The sequence below is a fragment of the Staurois parvus genome, unplaced genomic scaffold (assembly GCF_062004578.1).
Source record: "Staurois parvus isolate SC_StPar_1 unplaced genomic scaffold, SC_StPar_1.0 ptg000022l, whole genome shotgun sequence".
NCBI classification, from domain to species: Eukaryota; Metazoa; Chordata; class Amphibia; order Anura; family Ranidae; genus Staurois; species Staurois parvus.
In genome coordinates this window covers 9,693,308-9,718,680 of record NW_028317818.1, presented here as the reverse complement: position 1 = coordinate 9,718,680, position 25,373 = coordinate 9,693,308, and the positions used below count along the sequence as shown (strand labels likewise).

Here is a 25,373-nt window from a genome sequence, read left to right as displayed (position 1 = left end):
AGTTTGGGGTTGCGTCCTTGTGGAGGTGTGAAGCAGCTGTTCTTTTTCTTTGTGCAGCACTCCATTGTCCTAGGATTCCTTTCATTATTGTGGAAATAGTCTTTGAGCCTTAGTCTCCTGCAGAAATCCTCCATATCTGACAACAATTGTAAATGATCCAATTTGGTGGTTGGGCAGAATGTAAGGCCTTTGGAGAGGATGGTTAATTCTGGCATTGTATTGATTGTATTCTGGCATTGTATTGATACTAATTATTGCAGTTCTGGTTTTGTATTGTCTGAACACATTTGCAAGATCCATTACTCTGCTTTTTTGTACATTGTGTAACACCTATAAACATATTAAATGAAACGTTCCACCCATACCATTTGGCAAAGATTCAGCAAGGAATCTGTTCAGATCCCTTGATCATAATAGACATGGTTAATGTAAAGGAGCCATAATGCAGTACCCTATAGTCCCTTTCTGTGATCCATCAAGCCTGGCTAAAATACTTCCAATGTTTACATTCCTTTGCCCTGGCTTATTTCCAGGACATGGCAGATACTGGGGTGGGGTTATCAAAACTAGAGCAGACAGAATCTGATGTAGCTTTACAACCATGACAACCAATCAACTTCTATCTTCATGTTTTTCAGTAAGGGCTCATTCATACTAAGAACCGCATAGGAACACACTGCGTGTTCTTGTGAGATTCAGATGCAGTTCTGTGCAGTGCGATTTCAGCCCCATTCATTTTGTGCATGGGTTAACTTTGGAAACGCACTGCCACTGGATCGCATGGTACTTTTGAACCATGTAATCCAGTGCATGCAAATGTGTTTGCAACTTGCGTTTGGGGTGCAGTTAACTCTCCACTGACGCCTGCTACAAATCGCAAGAGCAGAGCAATTTTGAATGCGGCGTGGGAAACTGGCACAGAATGTGAGTTTCCCGCACTACATTCTAGTGGGAATGGGCCCTTAAAGTGGTAGTAAACGCTGTTGGAAAAAATATAAGCGGGATCCTGGAAGGTTAATGCCATAATGTAGTAGTATGCACTGAACCACACTTCCATTTTCACCTGGTCATCCTTCCGGTCCCTTTTGCATTGTTTTCAATTAACAGGGGATCTGTGAACAGATTCTCTGATGAATCGGAGACAAACAATATGGATGTCAATTTTGTGAAGTCTCCGTCCATTCAGTTTTTGCCTTCCTGGAGCTTAAAGTGGAACTTCACTCTCTCAATCAAACTTGACTCTTTTTAATCCTTATGCTTCTAGCATTAGTAAATAGATAGGAAAGGATATCATATTTACTTGTTTTAAACTTTTTTTTACATTCTTCAGTTAATTCCTGGTTTTATTGCCTAGGCAAATTATGCCATACAACCCAGTAGTCTTCAGTAGGGGAGGAGGGATTTTCTCAATTAAACACACCCTCCTGCCTGCATGCCTGAGCTTAGGGCTGATGGATTCCAGGAAGTAGATGCTACATGAATCATCTGCCCTGATTCAAGATGGCCATGGCCATAAATGCTAGGGGTTTTTTCAAAGCGATTTCTCTGCAAAATAAATCATGGAGACATGGATGGATGTGGTGCTCAGATACATTGTAGTTCCGCTAAAGTTCAGCCGTTGTTGCACTACTGTGACCCATTGGGCTAAAGCCCGCTGTTGGCTGACATCACAGAGCAGGTCCAGGCTCTGCAGGGATCCCGATAATAATGTCAAGAACTGCCCAGATGCCTGACTGGCACCTGGCTCTGCCTCTCAGTGAGTCGTTAAAAGCCTGAACCAGCCACTTTTGCCCAATGCACAGCCCGTTGCTGCAGTGAGCTCATAGTGGTGACTGACAGTCGCCGCTCGGAGCTCAAAGTGGACCAGAGAACTGAGCGATCTGCAGTCATTGATTGCTCAGTTCTTGGTGTAGAGGCGACGGGGGGCTGATACAGCGTCAGATCGATGCTGCAGCCATCTAGGTGAGTATGTATATTTCTTTTGATTCCCGCACTTCTCTTTTAACAGGCCCATTTTAGGTCTCTGGGTAGGTAGAAGTGTGTCTGATTTTTTTCAAATCTAGACAGACTTGGAAGTAATCAGATGTAAACAGATGCATTTTATGACCCTTGTTATCTCTCACCTTGATTATTGCATCTTCCTTCTCATAGACCTATGTCTACACAGGCTCGCTCTCCTTCTGTCTATTATGATTGCTGCTGCCAGACTCATCAAGCTTACAGCTCAGTGCCTGCCACCCCTTTCTGCCAATACTTCCACTGCCTTCTGATTTCCCAGTGAATTAAATTAAAATACTAACAACATATAGAGCCATCCACAACTCTGCCCCGAACTCTACCACCAAACTTGTTTCAAAATATCTCCCAAACTGACCTCTCCGCACCTCCCAAGACCTCCTGCTCTCTAGTGTCTTCCTCCCTTGCTCATCTCCAGAGCCTCCCCTATCCTATGGAACACTCTACCTCTGTCCAGCTATCTCCTACTCTGGCCACTTTTAGGTGATCCCTAAAAACTCACTTCAGGGAAGCCTATCCTGCCTTCTCCTAACAACTGAACTTTTAACTCTTCCATCAGCTTATCCCCCACAGTTTGTAAGCAGGTTGGGAACTGCTTAAGAACTGGCTTAGGCTGGGATGGGAAGGGGTTAATGTGTCTAATCCCGGTTCGCGAGCTTTTTGGGCTTCAGCCGGCCTACCACTGATATAAGTTGGGGGAAGTCTGAGGCCCAGGGCTCATTGCTGTTCTCCACCAAGATCTAGGGGAGGGTCTGCTGCGTCCTGTAGTCCATCATTGCCACAGAGGGAACAGGTGTATTATTACACTTATTGTGTAACAATATTATGCAATGCATAGTTATAGGTAATGTTAATATGCTGCCATCTTGTGGATGTTTTGGTAATTTCACCTTCCTTTTCTGTCTTCCATCCTGTCCCCTCCCGCTAGCTAGTGATGCATTTCCTCTTCCTTTTTCATTCTGTCTTTATTGGGATGAATATGGCTGCTAGTCTCTTGGCCACATGTAATCTGCTGGCATCCAGAAACACATTACCATGTTTTGACCTGCAAATATCCTCCTTACATTCATCTACCACTTTTTGTGTCTGATGTACCTTCTGCATTGCAAAAAAAAGATCCATGGATGAGAAAAACGGTGTTTGAGGAGTTCAGCTATCTGATAAAGACTGTCTGCAGTGATTGCATCTGCTTATACAGACCAGGCATAGAGGTCTCAGCAAGGGATAAGGCACTAATACAACAGTTGGAGTCAGAATAACGGGGATATCATCAGGAATGAACTCTGTTACTATGGACTCTCTCCTCAAGAAGGTATGCCTGGGCTTCCAATCATTATAGTTAGTGTTGGGACGTGGAACTGTTCATATTGAACTGTACTGCTAAAGTTTTACAGTAAAAGTTATGTTAACTGTTTCTTGAGCCTGGTCTGAAGGTATTAAAGGGCTGCATGTTGGTTCTGGCATATCTAAAAGAACATGGGTCTGTAAAGCACTAGAGGGGTATGAAGTAAATCACACCAAGAGGTCATGTCAGTATGGTAAGGAAGAACAAGGCCATTGCTAAGGGTAACTAAGTACACATTCAGCACACAAGGCAACCAGTCGAGGCGTGGTACATGGGTAAGGTGAGGTGTATTCCAGTAGTGAGGGGGTCTTTGCCTGGTCTCCCTCCGTAGTGGTCCATCTCCCATAGCAACCAGGAGCAGATCAGTATCATGGAGGTCCTCAGCCTAGCTGTATGGTATGGAAGAGATAACATAGGACAGGTATGTGATCCACGTTATGTGTCTGGCTAGATCTCACTCTGTTACTTGGACTGAGGTAAGAGAGGTATGCTGGCTGGTGGACGTGGTGCTGCTCGGCCCACCACTCCTAATGCAACAAGTACAAATCACTATATGTAGAGCTATGGGAAATCACTAAACAGAGGAACTCCGGTTCATCACTACATACAGTACTATCTCCCTTTACATTGTAAAGCACTGCACAAACTGTTAGTGCTATATACAGGGTTTAGTCAAAAAATGGAAACACTACATGATTTGCAGGTGTGAAGGTGACGACATGCTTCGCGTTCAAGTGAATTGATGTAACATTCTTTTGCTCCCACTGTGTGATGAGACACCTAGCTAACAGATGGGAAGCCTCACTTTCCTCATTCACTGTATGCGCTGCTAGTAATATGGAGTCATGTCAGAGATTACTGAGCTTCAGGCTCCATACACTCTAGCGATTTTTTTACACTCCTAAAAGCTATTATCAGCATATTTTGTTCTGCTCCTAGAAGCTATATAGGGTTGTCATATGTGTCCAGGCATACTGTTTTAGGCTATTAGCATTTTTTGAGCTTCAGCGTCTACGACAGGGGTCCTCAAACTTTTTAAACGAGGGGCCAGTTCACAGACCCTCACACTGTTGGGGGGCCGGACTATAGTTTGAGAAAAATATGAAAAAATTCCTATGCACACCTCACATATCTTATTTTCAGTGCAAAAAAAACAGGAAAAAAACAATACAATATTTAAAATGCACTGTACACTGTAACGCACTGAACACCACAATGCATTGTACTCTGTAACACACTGAACACCACAATGCACTGTACTCTGTAAGGTACTGAACACCACAATGCACTGTACTCTGTAACGTACTGAACACCACAATGCATTGTACTCTGTAACGTACTGAACACCACAATGCATTGTACTCTGTAACACACTGAACACCACAATGCATTGTACTCTGTAACGTACTGAACACCACAATGCACTGTACTCTGTAACGCACTGAACACCACAATGCACTGTGCTCTGTAATGCACTTGGCACTGCCATACACTGTAAAGCACTGGACCCCGCAATGCACTGTACACTGTAACGCACTGTGGTCTGATACACTGGAAACCGCAATGCACTTGTACTCTGTAATGCACTGGACACCGCAATGCACTGTACACTGTAACGCACTGTACTCTGATACACTGGAAACTGCAATGCACTGTACTCTGTAACGCACTGGACACCACAATGCACTGTACACTGTAACACACTGGACACCGCAATGCACTGTACACTGTAATGCACTGGACACCACAATGCACTGTAACACACTGGACACCGTAATGCACTGGACACCACAATGCACTGTACACTGTAACACACTGGACACCACAATGCACTGTACACTGTAACGCACTGGACACCGCAATGCACTGTACACTAACGCACTGAACACCGTAATGCACTATACACTGGACACTGCAATGCACTGTACTCTGTAACACACTTGGCACTGCACATCGCAATGCACTATACACTGTAATGCACTGTACTCTGATACACTGGAAACTGCAATGCACTGTACTTTGTAACACACTGGACACCGCAATGCACTGTACACTGTAATGTACTGGACTCCACAATGCACTGTACACTAACACACTGAACACCACAATGCACTGTACACTAATACACTGAACACCACAATGCACTGGACTCCGCAATGCACTGTACTCTGATACACTGGACACCGCAATGCACTGTACACTAATGCACTGGACACCACAATGCACTGTACTCTGATACACTGGACACCGCAATGCACTGTATACTAATGCACTGGACACTGCAATGCACTGTACTCTGATACACTGGACTCCGCAATGCACTGTACTCTGATACACTGGACACCACAATGCATTGTACCTGGTGCCTGGTGTGCTCTCCTCCTATCCTATCCTGTCACTCCTCTGGCTGTGGCAGGTGAAACCCAGGGCTTGCAGGCTGCTGCTTGCTGAGTCCTCGCGGTCCCCCAGCGAGCTGGATAAATGGCTGTTTGAGGACCCCTGGTCTAGGAGCAGAAAACAAATTGTTTTTGAAGAGTTTTTTTTGGAATGTTTTTCCAATAGAAAAAAATGCTTAATGCTCCTAATAGCTTTTTTTCTAGTTTTTTTTCCCCCCTCTACATGTACTGTAAACGCTAACGCTCCTAAACACTTCTGAAGCCTAGAACAAAGGCTATTATCAGTTGTTTTTATCCAGAGTTTTTTAGCTTAAAAAAAACTGCTAGTGTGCATGGAGCCTCAAAGAGGACAAATTGTTGGTGCCGCTTAGCTGGTGCCTCTGTGAATGAAGTTGCCATATTGTTTGCCGTGTCACGAGGTACAGCATCAAAGGTTATGGTGGCATATTATCTCTTAGATTGTAAGTTCTAACAAGCAGGGCCCTCTGTTTCTTGTACCAAATTGTATTGTAACTGTAATGTCTACCTTCATTTTGTAAAGCGCTGCGCAAACTGTTGGCGCTGTATAAATCCTATATAATATTAATAGTATGCAATTTCTGGGAAAACATTGTCTGATAAGCATAAGCGCGGTCGACATGGTCTACTGACCGAAAAAAACAATAGGAGATTGTGTAGGATTGTGACCCGGAATAAGAAAACGACTGCAAAAGTGACTGCAGAGCTCAGTCTCCATCTGCATGGGCCTGAGATTGAGTTCTGCAGGGGACACGCACCCAGTGTCTGATGAGACCTGAATATGATCCAGGATGTAGGAATGTAAACATTGGGAATATTTCAGCCAGGCTCCATGGGTGACAGGAAAAGGCCTACAGATTTGGATTCCCATTAAACCTGATTTTTTTCCCAATGGTGCAGTGTATGTTAAACTCCTGGGACCCCTGGCCTCCATGGCTCAATTTATGTACAAGATGAACTCTCAGTGAGATGAAACCTCAGACATGGCCATTCAACGTGAGAAAGTTGAAGAGAAGGTAATGTGTGTATATATGTAAATGTCGGGATGTGCCCCGGGCCTCCCTGTAACCGGGAAGAAGTTGGTCCCGGGCATGTTTGATGAACAGATTGTTGGAAAGGGCCGTGGCGGTCCCACGCTTTGATTATCTCTCCCTCCCTCCTCCTCTTCTCCACCTCCCTCTATCACGCTGCCCCATGCGGATGTGACATTTCACTGAGCCGCCATTTTGAGAGCCTAGCGTCTCCACACACAGGCTGTACAGGCGGCCAGCACAGACAGGGAAGGAGAAGGCGCTAGCATTGTGGAGTGTGAACACCGGGGGCCTGTGCGGTGTGTACTGCGGACTTGTAGTGGGGAGAGGCGGGGTCCCCGGCGGGGTACATGAGGCGCTGTGACTAATAAAGCCGCGGGGCCGGTGAGGAGAAAGTCAGGCCGCAAAGCTCCCGCTGCACCGGCTGTGCTCTCCTCCGACCAATGAGCAGGGGGAGGGAAGCAGAGAGCAGCACACGAGCTCCCCGCGGCCCGGAGCTGCCAGGCCCGAACACGGTTCCCCTCACCCGCCCGGCTCCGGCTAGCGGCGGCTTTCGGTCGGCCGTTCCCAAGTTTTTCTCCGCCGGCGGCTGCTGCTGAGAAGCCCCCCGGGGAGACAGACCCCCTGCGCCGAAATTGGGCGAATAGCGAGCAAATACGTTCGCGTCTCTCTGCCGCCGGCTCCCTCTGCCCTTCCCCCGGCCCATCTGCAGCCGCCCGCGGGAAAGGCCCAGGCTGCAGCCGCTGTGCAGGCCCCGCCGAGGCCGCTCTCCGCCACAACCCAGCCGGGCCCACAAAGCAAATCGGCGCAGCGAGGAGGAGTGACCGAGGCCTTGGAGGCCGAGCCCAGAGATATGAACCACCATCAGCAGCAACAACAGCAGAAGCCCGGGGAGCAGCAGCTCAGTGAACCCGAGGACATGGAGATGGAAGGTACAGAGACCCCCTCCCTCTCTTCTTCTTTTCTCTTCTCTTCTCGCTCATCACTTTCTGTAGCAGAGGGACCACAGGGAGGGCCCTGGGCCTTGTTTGGAAGGGTGTGCTGGGCCTTGTAGTAGATGGCCTGAGCAATTCCAGGTGTCCCCTTCTCCTCACCTGGAGCTTCTGTGACAACGTGGGGCTCAGCATTGAAGTCTTGGACACCCCTGGGGTCGTGTGAAGGGGCCAACACACTCCATACACTATTCACTCTTGTGTGTACTGTAGAGACAGACCTAACCTATTCAATCAGGTAGGCCCTTACACTGCCTAGTAAATTGTACAGTGTATGGAATGCCTTCAATCTTTTGTGTATGAAACGTGAATCAGTATAAAATCCAAAAATGGAATATATTGCAGCTTGCCAATCGTTGGATGTGGTGGCTGCATTTGTTTTCTTCTTTAAGCTTTTCTCTCTGTTTTCACCTGGCGATCAGGCCAGTAACGCACCTCCTGTATTTGAGTGCCCCCGATCCGTATGAAGGAGCAACAGAGATGCCTTTGGGGAGTTGTATTGTTGATCTTTGTGTGTGTGATGGGGGGGGGGGGGGGTGTTACATGGACTAACAGATTAAAGGATAAGTTCACCTTTTGTCAAAAAATAATAAACACACTTTTTTTTTTTGAAGTTAAAAAAAAAAAACGTGCATTTATTTTTTACTGCAGGAGCCTATAAAGCATTGCACCAGTGATCGGTAGACCTGTCAGTATATCTGCGTGCCCTTACATCCTGTACAAGCAGGCAGATACACTGACAGGAAGAATCAATGAACCACCGCACCACTGTGAAGTTAATTGAGAACTACAAGCCGATGGTCGCTAAGGCTGTTGGAACTTGTAGTTCATTCATTCACAGACCTCTGTGAATGAATGACACGGCCGCGCTGGTTTTAAAATCTGACAGCTTGTGCGGGGAACTTTACCTTGTACTGATCTCACTGAGAGGGCGGAGGGGATCAGGCAGTGGCTGCAGCATTGGGAACATGTTACATGTTCCACCCTGAAAACAGGTGGAAGATGCAACATGTTCCCAAAGGTGAACTTATCCTTTAAGGTATAAGTATTTTGGATGTAATATGTTCCCGCAGCTCTCCCCCCAATACCCCCTCCCTGTGACAGCAGGACTGGGATCTTCTCCCTGCATCTGCTGTCACATGTTGAAACAAGCACGGCTGAGTGGGGCCCTGCCCATATGCCCGCATCCTTCATTGACCGTGGATAATTAGGTTACATGTACTGACAGCCTCTGTGACTGATGGCTTGTAGTTCCCAATGAAGTATGAGGGTGCTGGTGAGCATCCTTGTAGTTCATGGATTCTTCCTGGACTGAAGTAACTGCCTGTTCATATTGAAGGCTTTGCATAAATAAAAGCTGGTTGTTGTAAGTACCCCTGTAAGTGGTAAATGGTTTGTCTCATCTCTGCAACGTCTGCAGGACAGCTTGTTGTGCTAAAGCAGTAGCAAACTTTAAAAAATAAACAAAACTTTCTCCCTGCAAGGTAAAGGCATAATGTACTAGTAAGCATTGCATACTAGCACATTATGGAATACCTTGAAACAAAGCCCTCCAGTGCATTGTCACTGCTGCAGAGGCTTCTATGTTCACCCAGTCTTCCTTCCGAGTTCCTGGGCTTGAATGGCCGAGCCGTGATGAAGTCACAGAGCTCTGAAGGAATGGCAAAGCCTTCAATGCGAATGTGCTTGTGATGTCATCTGCTGTCAACCATGGGAATCTCTGTTAAACAGTGTACATTTAGGAAATAGAAATTTAACTTACAGGTAATTTTTTTTTTTTTTGTAAGCTTACCTGTAGGTATAAAAAAAATTCAGGAGTTTACTACTGCTTTAAAACACAACAGACTTACTGGCCAGATCCCCTGGTGAAAATAGGAGAGCCTAAAAACCAAAACTAATGCAGTTGACACATCTAAGAATTGGTAAGCTAAAATATGTTTGTAGTTTTAAACTGCTTTAAATTTTATTCTGATGAATTGGTGTCCGTGGAAGAACGTGATTGGTTTATTATTCCCTTGTGGGGCTCATTGGTTTTTCCATTTAGGCTACTTTGCCCACACCTGGTCAGCTTTAGAAGACTAGAATTAGGGGGGGGGAGAACTTCCGACCACCTAGACAGTTGGAGTGGAAGAGGGTACCTGTCAAAATTAGGTACACACTCCACAAAGATGCCAGTTCTTCACGGGGAGCAGGGGACCAGTCATTACAGCGGAACTTTCCCTTTTGAGTGGCGCTCCACTTTGAATGATTCAAGACTGGCCATAATTGATGGAATCATGAATTCTGTGATCTACCAGAAAATTCTGAAGGAGAGTGTCCGGCCATTAGTTTGTGACCTTAAGCTCAAGCACACTTGGGTTATGCAGCAGGGGGTTTAGGGGGCAATCACTTTTTCACATACGGCCAGGCAGGTTTAGACAGTTTTTTTTTTTCCTTTAACGAAAGCATTTAAAAACAGCGTTTTGTATTTACTCAAGTTATTTTTGTGTAATACTAAAATTTGTTTGATCTGAATCGAAGTGTGACAAATACGCAAAAAAAATCAGGAAGGGGTCTTTTTCACAGCACTATATTCTACTTAATATACAGTATCTCACAGAAGTGAGTACACCCTCACATTTTTGTAAATATTTTATTATATCTTTTCATGTGACAACACTGAAGAAATGACACTTTGCTACAATGTAAAGTAGTGAGTGTACAGCTTGTATAACAGTGTAAATTTGCTGTCCCCTCAAAATAACTTAACACACAGCCATTAATGTCTAAACCGCTGGCAACAAAAGTGAGTACACCCCTAAGTGAAAATGTCCAAATCGGGCCCAATTAGCCATTTTTCCTCCTCGTCATGTGACTCGTTAGTGTTGCAAGGTCTCAAGTGTATTAAATTTGGTGTTATCGCTCTCTCTCTTACTGGTCACTGAAAGTTCAACATGGCACCTCATGGCAAAGAACTCTGAGGATCTGAGAAAAAAAGAATTGCTGCTCTACATAAAGATGGCCTAGGCTATAAGATGATTGCCAAGACCCTGAAACTGAACTGCAGCACGGTGGCCAAGACCATAGGGCGGTTTAACAGGACAGGTTCCACTCAGAACAGGCCTCACCATGGTCGACCAAAGGAGTTGAGTGCACGTGCTCAGCGTCATATCCAGAGGTTGTCTTTGGGAAATAGACGTATGAGTGCTGCCAGCATTGCTGCAGAGGTTGAGGAGGTGGGGGGGTCAGCCTGTCAGTGCTCAGACCATACACCACACACTGCATCAAATTGGTCTGCATGGCTGTTATCCCAGAAGGAAGCCTCTTCTAAAGATGTTGCACAAGAAAGCCCACAAACAGTTTGCTGAAGACAAGCAGACTAAGGGCATGGATTACTGGAACCATGTTCTGTGGTCTGATGAGACCAAGATAAACTTATTTGGTTCAGATGGTGTCAAGCGTGTGTGGCGGCAACCAGGTAAGTACAAAGACAAGTGTGTCTTGCCTACAGTCAAGCATGGTGGTGGAAGTATCATGGTCTGGGGCTGCATGAGTGCTGCCGGCATTGGGGAGCTACAGTTCATTGAGGGAACCATGAATGCCAACATGTACTGTGACATACTGAAGCAGAGCATGATCCCCTCCCTTCGGAGACTGGGCTGCAGGGCAGTATTCCAACATAATGACCCCAAACTCCTCCAAGATGACCACTGCCTTGCTAAAGAAGCTGAGGGTAAAGGTGATGGACTGGCCAAGCATGTCTCCACACCTAAACCCTATTGAGCATCTGTGGGGCATCCTCAAATGGAAGGTGGAGGAGCGCAAGGTCTCTAACATCCACCATCTCTGTGATGTCATCATTGAGGAGTGGAAGAGGACTCTAGTGGCAACCTGTGAAACTCTGGTGAACTCCATGCCCAAGAGGGTTAAGGCAGTGCTTGAAAATGATGGTGGCCACACAACATTATGACACTTTGGGCCCAATTTGGACATTTTCACTTAGGGGTGTACTCACTTTTGTTGCCAGCCGTTTAGACATTAATGGTTGAGTTATTTTGAGGGGACAGCAAATGTACACTGTTATACAAGCTGTACACTCACTACTTTACATTGTAGCAAAGTGTCATTTGTTCAGTGTTGTCACATGTAAAAGATATATAATAAAATATTTACAAAAATGTGAGGGGTGTACTCATTTCTGTGAGATACTGTAGATGCAGTGGGCCCAAATGCACAGGGCCCACTACGCCAATAACACATGGTACAGCATTCAGCCACAGCGTATTTCCGCATGCCGAAAGATATGATGGACTGCGGGGCTGGACACCGTACCCGTGCCTCCCAGGCACACTAAAATACAGTGATTGGAAGCACAGGGGCTAGGCGCCTAAAATGTAGCACAACATCAATCCCTAACTACAGATATCTGCAACTGGAAACACCAACCTCTGTAGATAGTCTGTCAGCTTGGTTATCTACATCTTCACTAGTAACCCATCGTTTGCTGTCACAGTGAAGCTTCTTTTTAACTTGTTTTCGAAGCACTAAAAAGTTAGAAATTACTTTTATAGTATATAATCATTTACTTTCCTTCATTCTCTAGTTTCTTTAATTTAGCATTGTGCTATACAGTTATGTCCATGTGTAGGCTTCTTGCTTGTATAAAGATAGCAATGTGAATTGGCTGCATGTTGTCCCTGCAGAAGACAGGGAAAAGTTTTTCGTGTCAGTAGGGTTGCATATGTTTAAAGGCGACGATCACCTTTAGTAATATGTTACTTATATTTAGGATGTAACATGTTACTGTGCACCTTTCCCCGCACTCCGATTCCCACCCTCCTTTGACATTGAGCGGAAAAGATCCTCTCCGCACATATGCTGTCACAATTTAAAAACAGTGGGGCTCTGCCCACACAGCCATGTCATTCATTCACACCGATCTGTGAATGAATAAAGTCATGTCTGCCCCCATAATAGATGGCTTGCAGTTCTCAGTTACCTGTGAATGAAATGAGTTTTTTACTCTTCCTGCACTTCAGTAACTGTTTGCCCATACTCAAGGTATGGACAGACAGCTGTACTGAGTGTCTCCAGGAGACTGACATTGCACCCGCAATCTGCTGATCGTGGTTGCAATGCTCTGCAGGCTCCTAATAATAAATGCACATTTTTTTTAACCTGCAAAAAGTGTATTTATTTTTAACATTTAACGTGGCTATAGCCTTTAAATGGGGTAAACTTTAGGTCTGTCAGCTGTGATTCATTGGTATATCACAAAGATCGCGATAAGCTTTCCATGCACACATTTAATTTTGATAATTTTTTTGCTAAATCAGCTGAAATTCACTCCATGGTTAGACCTGTCAACAACTCGGATGAACAAAATTAATTTTGTTTCAGTCGACTTTAGTTGAAGGAACCGGGTAGAAAATTGTTGGCTGAAGAATACCTGGATTCAATCAGATGCAGTCAGGCCTTGTTTACACTTGTGAATAGGGGGCAGTAAAATGCCCAGTTGAGCTGCTTTTTATTCGATTCCCCTTAAGCCTCAAAGGCAGCGAGGGAGGTACACGCGTGCAGCGGCTGTGATGCATTACGTGATGCATTACATGATGTCATGGCAAATATTCATCCCCGCTGTCAATTGAACAACTGGCTGCAATGCACATGATTATGCTATGTTGATGCAGGGTTTAGTTTAAAGGCAGGGCTTGACAAATTTGCTTTGAATCTAGGAGCCAGCTAAAGTTAGGAGCCAGTTTTTCTTTTTTAATGTAGCGTGGGTTGTCAGTTGCCGAGGTAAGACAACTTTTGGGTGTCAAGCTTCACACGATGCGATTTTTACCTTGTGACAATCACAGCAAAACCGCACATTGTCTCCTCTCTGAGAGAGTTCAGAGAGCCGCTGTGCTTGAGCACAGCGCTGGATCCAGATCGGGCTCAGGTAAGTATAAGGGAGAGGTGCTGGCAGAGCACAGGTTTTTTTTTTCATATTGTAGAGAATACATTAAAGTAAAAAAACTACTGGTTTTACAAACACTTTAACTTTATGTAAAAAAATTTACTACCACAGCTGTGCATGTGAGCTATATTAGGCTGACTGGTAAGTATCATATGTAGTTTAAAAATGCAGTGATCAGGTAGCACATTGATGGCTTCATAGCAGCACAAGACAAATAGTTGGTCTCTGAAGTGCAGGCATATCTGAAAAAAATGTCACCACTCAGGGATAACTGTTTACTTTTGATTTCTAATGACTACACATCCCATGGTACCTTGCTGCCTGTAAGCTCTGATTCCTGTACTGACTCCGCCGCCTAAAACTTACCTCTGTAGTTCAAAAATCATGCTCTGTGAAATCTGTGACACAGCAGTGCCAATCAACAGGGCATAGTGAATACATGCCACAGAATTCAAGGATGTAACTGTGTGAGAATCTTCACAAAGTAAAAATGATTTAAATGAAACTTAAAATTTAATATAGTTGGAATTTTTGGCCCTACATATGCTTTAAAAGTTGAACTCAAGATGTATACAAAAAGCAATAATGTAGTTAATCAGCTGAGATCTTCCAAGTGCACATATACTGACAAACAAATGGCTCACAAGAGGTGAGAGCAGAGTGATGACCACATAAGCCTACCTCCTGTCCATTCACAGGCTACTGGTGGAGAGGTGAACACATTTCATTGCTTTACTAACTTGCTGTACTTACCTCCATGGGTTATGAGATTACAGTGCCCACACAGCTGGTATAGCAGTCCAGGGATTTGAAATACCCGTTGTTCTCCATCCTTATCTTTATTTTGCAGGGCTTCTGGGACAGGCCAGATCAATTCTGATTGGTCAGCACTGGCACAGAGAATTGATCTGATCCCTCCTGGAAGCCCTGCAGAAAGAAGGGGGGGAAATGAGCAGGGATGTCAGTTCCTTGAACCGCTATAGTGACTGCATGGAAACTGGCAGTTCATCACCCATGGAAGGAAGTGCAGCAAGAACTGGGGGTTGGGGAGGATGTAGATGGTTCACCTTTTTTTAATTTCTACTGAAAAGGTGAAGAAACCCTTTTTACAGTGCATTGGAATAGACCTTTCCATTGGAAAATATCCCCTTATCTCTCGTTTTTGTTATCTATCCAAAACAAAAGTTAGGGGATAAAAAAAAAATTACAAACTGCATGTGTGAAGAGGAACAGGGGTTCATGGCTAGGGTCTTTATCGCCAGGCTGCCACATGTGTATAGCTGTTCTATACTCGAAGCGTACCTACCCACTGTACTGTGACCAAGCTGTCATGAATTGAAAGTCACTAGGGTGGGCTCCTGATCACGTGAACACTGATGGCCAGTTGCAGTGATCACATGTTTGGGAGTCTGCATACTGGCCTCTGGCATAAAAAACCCCTTGTGATAGGGGGGATAAAGTCCTAGTCCGAACAGCATAATTTTCTACAAGAACTTGGATGTTGTGCCTGCATTAGGTTTTCTTAGTAGTGTTGTGTTTTTTATCTATCTATCTATATCCTTTCACCTGTTAATCCCTCAAATAACACACTTCCTTTACTTGGGTGGTTGCGCTAACTCCACTATATTCATGGAAGATGCTGTAGTTGTCACTACTGGATTACAAACTAATCTGCCTTTGTTCATCTCTATCGTGTGGGTGGGGAGATTAGTAGTTTACAGAAGGAAATTTTTTTTTTTTTTCTTGCTCTTGCAAAGCAGCTCACAGTAAGTGACTGACTAGGACACTGCATTTCAGGCAGGATCAACATTTTTTTTTTTTTACTTGCTGACAATATTCTTAAAGTTGAACTAAACACATCAATTTAAAGTGGAACTAAACCCTCTTATCCTTTTCAGCCAAGGTAGCTGCCATCTTTGCCAACCTCTGATCTGTATGGTCCTGCACATGTGATCAGTTATGACTCTATGACAGCTATTTGACGGTTTAATAGTTTGGTTGACAAACAAGTAAATGTGACAGCATTCCTGGCATGCTGGGAATGTAACTTTTTGAAACCTAAATAGATGGGTTGAGTTCCGCTTTACGTTTCCCAATGCAGTTCTATTCAAGCCATGCTGTGAATAATGCCTAGTACACGTGATGGGGATATCAAATGAAGATAAATCTATTCGGAGCAGTTGTCTGATAATCTGTTCACAGCTTTTGAGAGCTGGTTTCGACAGTTCATGTGAAATTATCCGAAGGGACAAGTACAAAAGGACAAGTTTTCTTGTAAGATAACCAAACTGACAATTTTTGTTCAATCAGTACAGTATTTGTCTGTAAAAAATCAAGTGACTGAGATCGCACCTGATCGGTAACATGAAAACAACCCAGAAGGAGAAATGGCAACAAAAACCATCTTCGTAAACAAAAGTTTCTAAATTTGAAAAAATATTGTTTTGAGGATAGAAATATGTACAGTATAATAGAAATGGAGTGAAACTTATTGCTACAATTTGGTAATTATCTGTAGAGTGGTCTCACACACGACATTACTATCGATTACACACTGCTACGTTGCGACGCATACTTGTACTGGATTGTACGAGATTCTTCGTACACTTATCAGTACTCCTATTTCGAGTGTAGCATACAAAAACCATAAACAATCTTGTCAGATTTTCTCAGTGTATGCAATAGGCATCACTGTCACATTTGCTTGTGCTCTCAACCAAACTGTCAAGCTATCAAATGTCTGTTGTCATAACTGGTCACATGTGCAGCACCATAGCAACTGCAGAATAAACTGAGGCTAAGATGAGAGCTTCATTTGCTGAAAAGGATATGAGGGTTTAGTTCTCTTTTAATTTTGCCATGCTTCACTAGAATTTTGTTTGAACTTCTTTGTGGAAAATCTATAAAATGGTTTGCCATTGCATTTGATCTTGCCTCTATTGAGTTAACAAATTTAACCCCTTGACGCCGACGTCACACAAATATGCAGCCTCATGGAACTGGGCTTTTTTCCGTGGGGCCGCATATTTGCATACCTGTCTTTGTGCTGGGAGCGCGCCCTTTGGCGCACTCCTAGCACAGAGACCGCGGTGTCACCGAGAGCCCCGAGTTCTGTTTTAATGTTCGGGACCCTGGACTCCTGATTCCGGGTCACATGATTGCTGTGATAGCCTCTGAGTGGCTATCGCAGTGATCGCCTCTGAGTGGCTATCGCAGTGATCGCCTCTGAGTGGCTATCGCAGTGATCGCCTCTGAGTGGCTATCGCAGTGATCGCCTCTGAGTGGCTATCGCAGTGATCGCCTCTGAGTGGCTATCGCAGTGATCGCCTCTGAGTGGCTATCGCAGTGATCGCCTCTGAGTGGCTATCGCAGTGATCGCCTCTGAGTGGCTATCGCAGTGATCGCCTCTGAGTGGCTATCGCAGTGATCGCCTCTGAGTGGCTATCGCAGTGATCGCCTCTGAGTGGCTATCGCAGTGATCGCCTCTGAGTGGCTATCGCAGTGATCAGTCACTGTGCAGCCCGGCCCCCTTTTTTTTTTTTTTTTTTTTTCTCTCTCTATGAATGGAGAAAAGAGATACATTGTATCTCTCTAACTCCTGGCATAGTGAGAAAAAAAAGTTTGTAAAAAGAAAATTATTAAAAAATTAAAAATACCTAGATCAAGGTTTGATCTAGTTCAGTGCCAGGGTTAGTGTTTGGGTCAAAGGTCAGGATTTTTTAAAAAATTGGTATCCGTGTCAGTTAGTGTTAATGTCAGTGTGTTTTTAGGTTAAAAAAAAAAAAAAAAAGACAAAAACAAAATGCGCACTATTGTTTCTGGGCTGTATTACGGGTACAAACAACAAATAACATACAGATATATGGTATAGCTGCGATCTTCAAGAGCTGGAGAATTTATTTTGGGTTGTTCTTTGGTGGTAGGTTAGGGTTGTAACAAACACACTGCTAAATAAAAAAAAAAATTTTTTTTTTTTACTATTTTGGGCCATTTTTCCTTTGATAACAAAAAAAATTCAGGAGCTATCCATTACCATTTACCACCAAATGAAAGCCCAATTTGTCCTGAAAAAATCAAGGTATAATCCACCTGGATGTACAAAATAGTTGTGGTGATATGTACGGTTTTACTATCACATGTCAACGTTGCAGAATTATGCTTGGGCATTTAGATTTGTTTTACCCTTCGGCGTGAAGGGGTTAAAATTTCTGCATCAAAAACGCATTGATAGTAGGTTACATAGTTTCCAATGGCATAGTTCACACCAATGCAGTCGGTTCCAGTGCGTTCCAGTTCCAGGAAAAAAAGAGAACATGCTGCATTTTTCTTTTCACTGAGCTGTACTGGAACACAGTAAAATGCATCGGAACATGCATGTCCTTAAGTTGATGAAAAAGGAGAAAAAATTAACTGAAACGCATCAAAAAGTGTCAAAAGCGCATACAGAAACGCATCCAAACTGCGTTTCTATGTTGTGAACTGGCCCTAAAGACAGAAGGCTTTTTTTACCTGCATGCATTCTATGCATGAATGTAAAGAAACTGAGCGCAGCTGCCCCCTTAGCTCCTACTAATATTTACCTGAGCCTGATACCAAACCAGCGGCGTGCTTGAGCAGCTGGGTTTCTCCCTCATTAGCTGAGGCTCCTGCTGCTGTCAATCACAACCATTGAGGAGGGGGTGAGGCAGAGTGCCCACAGAGCAAGCAGCTTGCTCTGGAGTGCCTGTGGGGTACCCGAGAAGAGGAGGATGTGTGCTTTGCAGGTAAGTATGGCATGTGTTTTATTTGTTTTTTTTGTTTTTTTTTAATCGGAACCTTTAGTATCACCAGAACTAAACTCCAGAAAATACTAGTCTCCACCTTCCAGTAACACAGCAACACAACAGTTGCACCTCTCTTTGCCTGCTGATGTCCTCTTCCTATGTTTTTCTGGTGCTGGTCTTTTAGCCTCTCAATTTTGCTGGTAGGGAATGATGTTATCCTACTCATGTGCATGGAATGTAGTCACTGGTGCAGCCACAATGTGCTGTGAATGCATGCTGAGGTGTGCACATGCAGCTCATTGTACATTCAGTAGTAGACTGTAAAAAAAACCCAGTTCTAATAGTTTTACCTAATGCAGCAATATCCACGCATGTAGGACACCCAATGTTAGAGGGGATTTATTCTTCCAAAGAAAATACACTTGCACACTGGTACTGAATAGTATTCCTGTGCTTCTCCCTCAGCTTCTCTCTATCACTCAGCTAATGTGACCCCCTTACTGACAGAGGGGCAGGGGAGGGTCAAACAAGGATGCTGTGCAGGCGACCGACATCCTCCATATCAACTGATGGTGTCATTAGGACTGCGGTGGCTGGAACAATGTTGTGTGCATAATGAAAACCTATGGCTTTGTGTAACTAAAAGGCAGGCTTGATCCACCTGCTGGCTTGTATAGAATTTGTGGGCAATTTTTAGGCACCCCTGAAGAAACTTCTTGGCACCCTGGTTGGAAATGGCTGAATTAGAGCAAGCTACATTCTCAGCGCAGCTAGAAAATTGACCATGCTGTGCTCTCATGCCTAGTGTGGCCAGTTGTAATAGGAAAGCATAGGAACTGGCGGGAACACCAGGGATTTCACACAAAGGAAGCAATACAAAGACAACAGGATACATTTTCATACAGGTACATGGTACAGCAAGCACATCTCAGGAATATGTAATATTAGGCTTACATTTTCTTTAAGTTCCGGTTTAGGAGTGGAAACTTTGCCTATTTTGTCTATATTTGTTCAGGGGTGTGGACATTTTTGAAAGAAACTACTTGTCCTGGGACTAAATCGTTGTCCCAATCTACTTGTCCCTCATGACAGTCTACTTGTCCTGATAACAAAAAAACATAAATCTTAACCAAAACCGTATTTAAATCTGCTTTAGGTAATGTCTGGGGCTTTTAAAAACAAAAGGGGTTTTATGGCGACTTAAATGTTTAATATTTTTAACATTCCGCTGTATATCTCCTCCCCCCCCCCCCCCCCACCCCCTCTCTGCCTGTCTCTAGCACCGCACTCGGACCAGCAGGGAGGAGAGAGACCTTCTAATTGGGTGCTCATCAGGAAAATGAAGTGTCAGGGCTTATCCTTTTATCCATTTCGCTGCCAGAGCTGTTTTTGCATTATTTACACACGTTTAAAAAATCATTTAAGGCCTGCAGATTGCACAATACCCCCAAACATTATATATTTTCCGAAAGCAGAGACCCTAGAGAATAAAATAGCGGTAGTTCCAATTTTTTATGTCACACACTATTATCACAAAGGTCTAGGAAATGCAAACTTTCAGTAAAAAATACACTTGTTAATTTTAGGGCTCAAAAAAGCAATAAGTTATCCAATTTTTTTTGTAAAATATAAAAGATGAGGTTACATCCAGTAAATATCCAACATGTTAGACCTTAAATATGTGTGCACTCATGAAATGGCAACAAATGTTAGTACCCTATATTTTCTATAGGTGACGTTTTTAAAGCCCCTTATAGGTCATCAGTGTAGTGTTACGGAGGAGGTCTGGTGCTAGAATTATTGCTCTCTCATTTTGGTGTGCGTGGAGATGTGTATCGCAATCAATGTTCTCATGTGTAGGCACCCGACCGTGTGCTTTTACGTTTGCATGCGTATAGTTGGGGGGGTTATATGCTTGGGTGCAACTTCCATTTTATGTATAAAGAAAAAATGTAAAACATTTTTTTTTGAATCACATAGGGCAGCGTTTTTCAACCACTGTGCCGCGGCACACTAGTGTGCCATGAGATATTGTCTGGTGTGCCGTGGGAAAAATTGCAATTTCATCCGTAACATGTGGCCTCGGCTCACAAATAGACCTATCATTAGAACAGCAATGGGCAAACTACGGCCCGGCGGACCTTTTAATCCGGCCCGCGGAGCGTGATACTGTCAGGATGATCTGTCCCCCTCGACGTATCTGCGCATGTGCCGGAGATCGCCGATCGGCTGCTAATGCCTGAAACTGGCACATGCGCAGATACGTCGAGGGGGACAGATCCTCATAGGAGACAGATTTTCATGCTACACCGGAACGGCGAGAGGAACGCGCGGAGCAAAGGTAAGTGAATTGACACAGGGGGGGCTTGGGGACTTAATATGGGGGATGAATTAATATGGGGGATGAATTACTATATGGGGGATGAATTACTATATGGGGGATGAATTACTATATGGGGGATGAAGTACTAGGGAGGATGAATTACTATGGGGGATGAATTACTATGGGGGATGAATTACTATGGGGGATGAATTACTATAGGGGGGATGAATTACTATATGGGGGATGAATTACTATAGGGGGGATGAATTACTATAGGGGGGGTGAATTACTATAGGGGGGGTGAATTACTATAGGGGGATGAATTACTATGGGGGATGAATTACTATATGGGGGATTGGGGGATGAATTACTATGGGAGATGAATTACTATGGGGGATGAATTACTATATGGGGGATGAATTACTATGGGGGATGAATTACTATGAGGGATGAATTACTATATGGGGGATGAATTACTATATGGGGGATGAATTACTATGGGGGATGAATTACTATATGGGGGATAAATTACTATATGGGGGATGAATTACTATATGGGGGATGAATTACTATATGGGGGATGAATTACTATGGGGGATGAATTACTATATGGGGGATTAATTACTATGGGGGATGAATTACTATATGGGGGATTAATTACTATGGGGGATGAATTACTATATGGGGGATTAATTACTATGGGGGATGAATTACTATATGGGGGATTAATTACTATGGGGGAATATTACTATACTTACTATGGATGACACATACACATCATTCATCTACTCTTGGTCCGGCCCCCGGGTCCAATATATGAACCCATTGCGGCCCTCAAGTCAAAAAGTTTTTCAATAAATTTTTTTAACATTTTCTAATGGTGGTGTGCCTCGTGATTTTTTTCATGAAAAAAGTGTGCCTTTGCACAAAAAAGGTTGAAAAACACTGACATAGGGGACACTGGGATGTTGACTTTATATTGCCTGACACCCCAGGACTGTAGTTCCGGGCCCTGGGCAGTTGGCTCACCTGTCAGGTGAGATCATTTGGGCAGCAGTGCTGCCACCCTAATTCTTCTTCCACACAGTGTCAGCCTCTCTGCCCCCCCCTCCCCCCCCAGGTGAAGCTTCCCCCCCGCCCACTATCTCCTTGGACCGGCTCATCAACGGCGGCTAGAGGGGAGACAGGAGAGCGGGACACATCTGCTCCCCTCCCATTCTTGTCCTGACCCGGAAGTGACGTTTGACGTGTCTTCCAGGTCCCCATTCAGATGCCTGGCAATTGAAGCCAGGAAAGGATGTAATGCGGTGCAATGTGCACTGCATTACATTCAGTGGAGCACAGGGGGGACATCCAGGGTCTTGATGTCTCCAATAAAGAGAACCTATCACCAAAAAAATCATCACATAGGGGGCTTTTTGTCCCAGGGGTGTGAAAATGTTTTAAAAAAACTACTTGTCAAAGGGACTAAATTTTGTGTCCCAACCTACTTGTCCCTCATGACAATCTATGTGTGCAGATAATTTTTTTTTTTTTTTTAACGAAAACCGTATTTAAAATCGGAGGTGATATTAGGAATGTTTTAAAAATAAAAGGGGTTTTATGTTTCATATTTTTAACATTGCACTGTTTATCTTTTCCTCCCCTCCCTGCCTGTCTCCAGCACTTCACTCACGGACTAGCAGAGAGACCTTGCAGTGTAATGAGCACTGATTGGGTTCTCGTCAGGAAAGGGTAGGTCAGGGCTTATCCTTTATCCCTTTCGCTGCCAGAGCCGTTTTTGTTATGGTGCTCTAATTAAAAAATCAGTATATATTTTTTGGGCCTTCACAACAGAACATGGTGTAGCAAGTCAATATGAATGTACTGTATGCTCTATTACTTCTGCAGGCTCGTTTTCCTAAAATACTATTTTGTACAACTCCACTAACTAGTATCGAAACATGGCCCTGAAACATTGTCAGACTTCAGCCAGGGCACCTTACATTTGTAAAATAATCATGTCCATTATTTACCTACCTCTTTTCTGTTTGATAATGTGTTTAACTGCAGGTTTATGGGGTGCCTTGGTATACAGAACACCCACATAGCTGCCAATCCAGCATTCCGATGTGGAGAAAGTCATATGTATGGGTGTGCGTATTTTGAGCATATGTGGCAGGGGGGATCGAGGTCTCTTAGGAAAATACTTTTTAAAAATGATTATATATTTTTTGGAAAAAAATACACTTTGATTAAAAAAACAAAAACCCAATATATACCCCAATTTTTCAGTAAAATATGAAAGGCTGTTACGGCGAGTAAATAGATACCCAACATGTCATGCTTTAAAATTGCGCACGCTTGTGGAATGGCGTGAAACTGTGGTATTTAAAAAATCTCCATGGGTAAAGCTTTAAAAACTTCTACAGGTTAGCAGTGTAAAGTTACAGAGGAGGTCTAGTCCGAGAATTATTGCTCTTTCTCTGACGTTCGTGGCGATACCTCACGTGTGTGCTTTGAACACTATTTACATATGTGGGCATGACCTATGTATGCATTCACCACTACATGCGAGCAGGGGGATGGGGCACTTTAAGTTCATGCATGTATCCCTTGTAATAGAAATAATTAGTGATGGGTCCTCTTTATGGAGAGAGATGGGGTCAATATCGCATCTCTCCTCTGCAATGTAAAGCATTAGATAAAAAAAAGCATTGATCTTGTGCTTTAAAAAAAAAAAAAAAAATGGCCGGGACCGGAAGTGAGATCACTCTGGTCCTCCAAGGGCATAGAGATGAGTGGAGGCCATATTTCCTTCACTACCCTCTATGCCCAGCGCCGGGAACGTTTGATGGTTTCTCAGGTAAGGCTGAGAACTACCGAGCGGCGGGTAGGCGGCAAGGGGCGGGGTTTTTTCAGCACCTGTATCGGTGCTTTTTTCCATATTGGCCGACTGCCGAAAGGGGTGTTTTCAGCCGAAATGTTTCAGCCACCGAAATTTTTGGTGCATTCGTAGTTTACTGGCTTCAGACTTGAGCTGACTTTGGCTGGACAGTGGCCAGTGGGAATAGATAATGCCTCAGGCTTGGTGGTTAGTGGGAGTTAAAAAACTGCACAAAACCCCTATTAGGAATTAGCGCCCCTTCATTTAAATTATTGGGAGGAGTTATGCCCCCCCATCATTGGTGTCAGTGGGGAGAATAATGGAATAGTGCCTTGCATTACTGGGAGGAATGGTTCCCAAGGGCCAGATAAAGGCAAACAAAGGGCTGCATCTGGCTCACGGGCTGCAATGTGGGGACCACTGCTGTAGAGACTGCTAGGGGTTCCTGTTGGAGCAGTGTGTCTAGAGCTGTGGCTTGATGACCTCTTATTGGATGGTGCCTGTATAGTTCGAGGGCCAATTACACTGAGCAAAGGTAAGCAGCATTATACCAATTATCTTTTCAGCTAATTTAAGGGGTGGCACTCTAACCTCCACTGTTTTTTATTATTCCTAGTAAAAGGCATTTTTCCCATTGCTCTCAGGTGAATTGATTTCAGCCATTTTTTCCTGGGACCTGAAATTTCTTTTAGGGTTTTCTTGGAGCTAAAGTTTTGGAAAAGCTGCTCTACGTAGTGTTAAAAGTAGAACCTCCCAGTGGATTTAGAGATCATTTCTCAAGTCTTTGGCATCAGCATGGAGAGAGAGCGGTTTGCCTCAATTTCTTTTCAGAGCTGCCGCCTGGTCCAATTTTCATATGCTGCTTGATGCAAGGATTGCCCTACTCTCCTGTAAAGACTAAGATTTGTAAAATAGGCTCTACAAGCAGTGGAACCCCACCAGCATAACATTTTATTTCTGGTTTATCCTCTCCCATGATGTCCTGGAAGATGATTGGGGAAAACCATTACCTGGTAACTCAGTTTCCTGGAATCTTCTAGGACAGCAGGGCTTCCCACCCAAGAGTCTGTGTTTGTATTGTGTTATGATGGTTCCATTAGTTGCTTTCAGTTCTCGCCTAGTACTGAGTAGACTAAGTGATTATGTTCTTTGATTGTGGATGATGCGTTTCCTGTTAGGTAGGCAGAGCATCTCTCTCCTTTGCTGTCCTGGAAGATTCCTGAAAATAAGTTACCAGGTAACTATTTTCTTGAAATTTTATTATGAAGGTGAAGGGTGGCAATGCAGCTCATTATGTCTTTGACATAAATATAGTATGGGTTTCCATTATTTTGGTCCCATTCCCTGTAGTCCAACACTCACTTGATGTGTTATGTTTACTCAGCTATTGTACAGCACTGTGATTACGGAGTTGACACAATGGCTTGAAAATGATTATGCATTTCAATACAGTGCATTGCTGTGTCAAACAGTGCAGCATATCTTTTAATGGATGCTGTTCTTCTAAGCGTAAATTGTGTACAAGGAGCAAGGGTGTACTTGCTTATGAACATGCTCATTTATAACTCGTACATAAAATCGGACGAATGATCATTCGATTTTTTTTTTTTTTTTTTGCATGCTAGTCTCCATATTTAACATGAAGGGGTTGCTCAACTTAGGAAAATTCTCGTGCGACAGAA

General features: G+C 43.9%; 1 protein-coding gene across 4 annotated transcripts in view; it reads left to right on the top strand.

Moving 5' to 3' along the window:
* Nucleotides 1-6,979: 6,979 nt before the first annotated feature.
* The window catches only part of USP7 (ubiquitin specific peptidase 7), a 264,238-nt gene continuing 245,844 nt past the window's right edge, over nucleotides 6,980-25,373 (top strand). For all 4 annotated transcript variants that reach the window (XM_089692216.1, XM_089692212.1, XM_089692209.1 and 1 more), the window contains exon 1: nucleotides 6,980-7,738. In XM_089692216.1, the coding sequence (XP_089548342.1) occupies nucleotides 7,660-7,738 (79 nt within the window). In that variant the 5' untranslated portion in view covers nucleotides 6,980-7,659. The remainder of the gene's footprint in view (nucleotides 7,739-25,373) is intronic.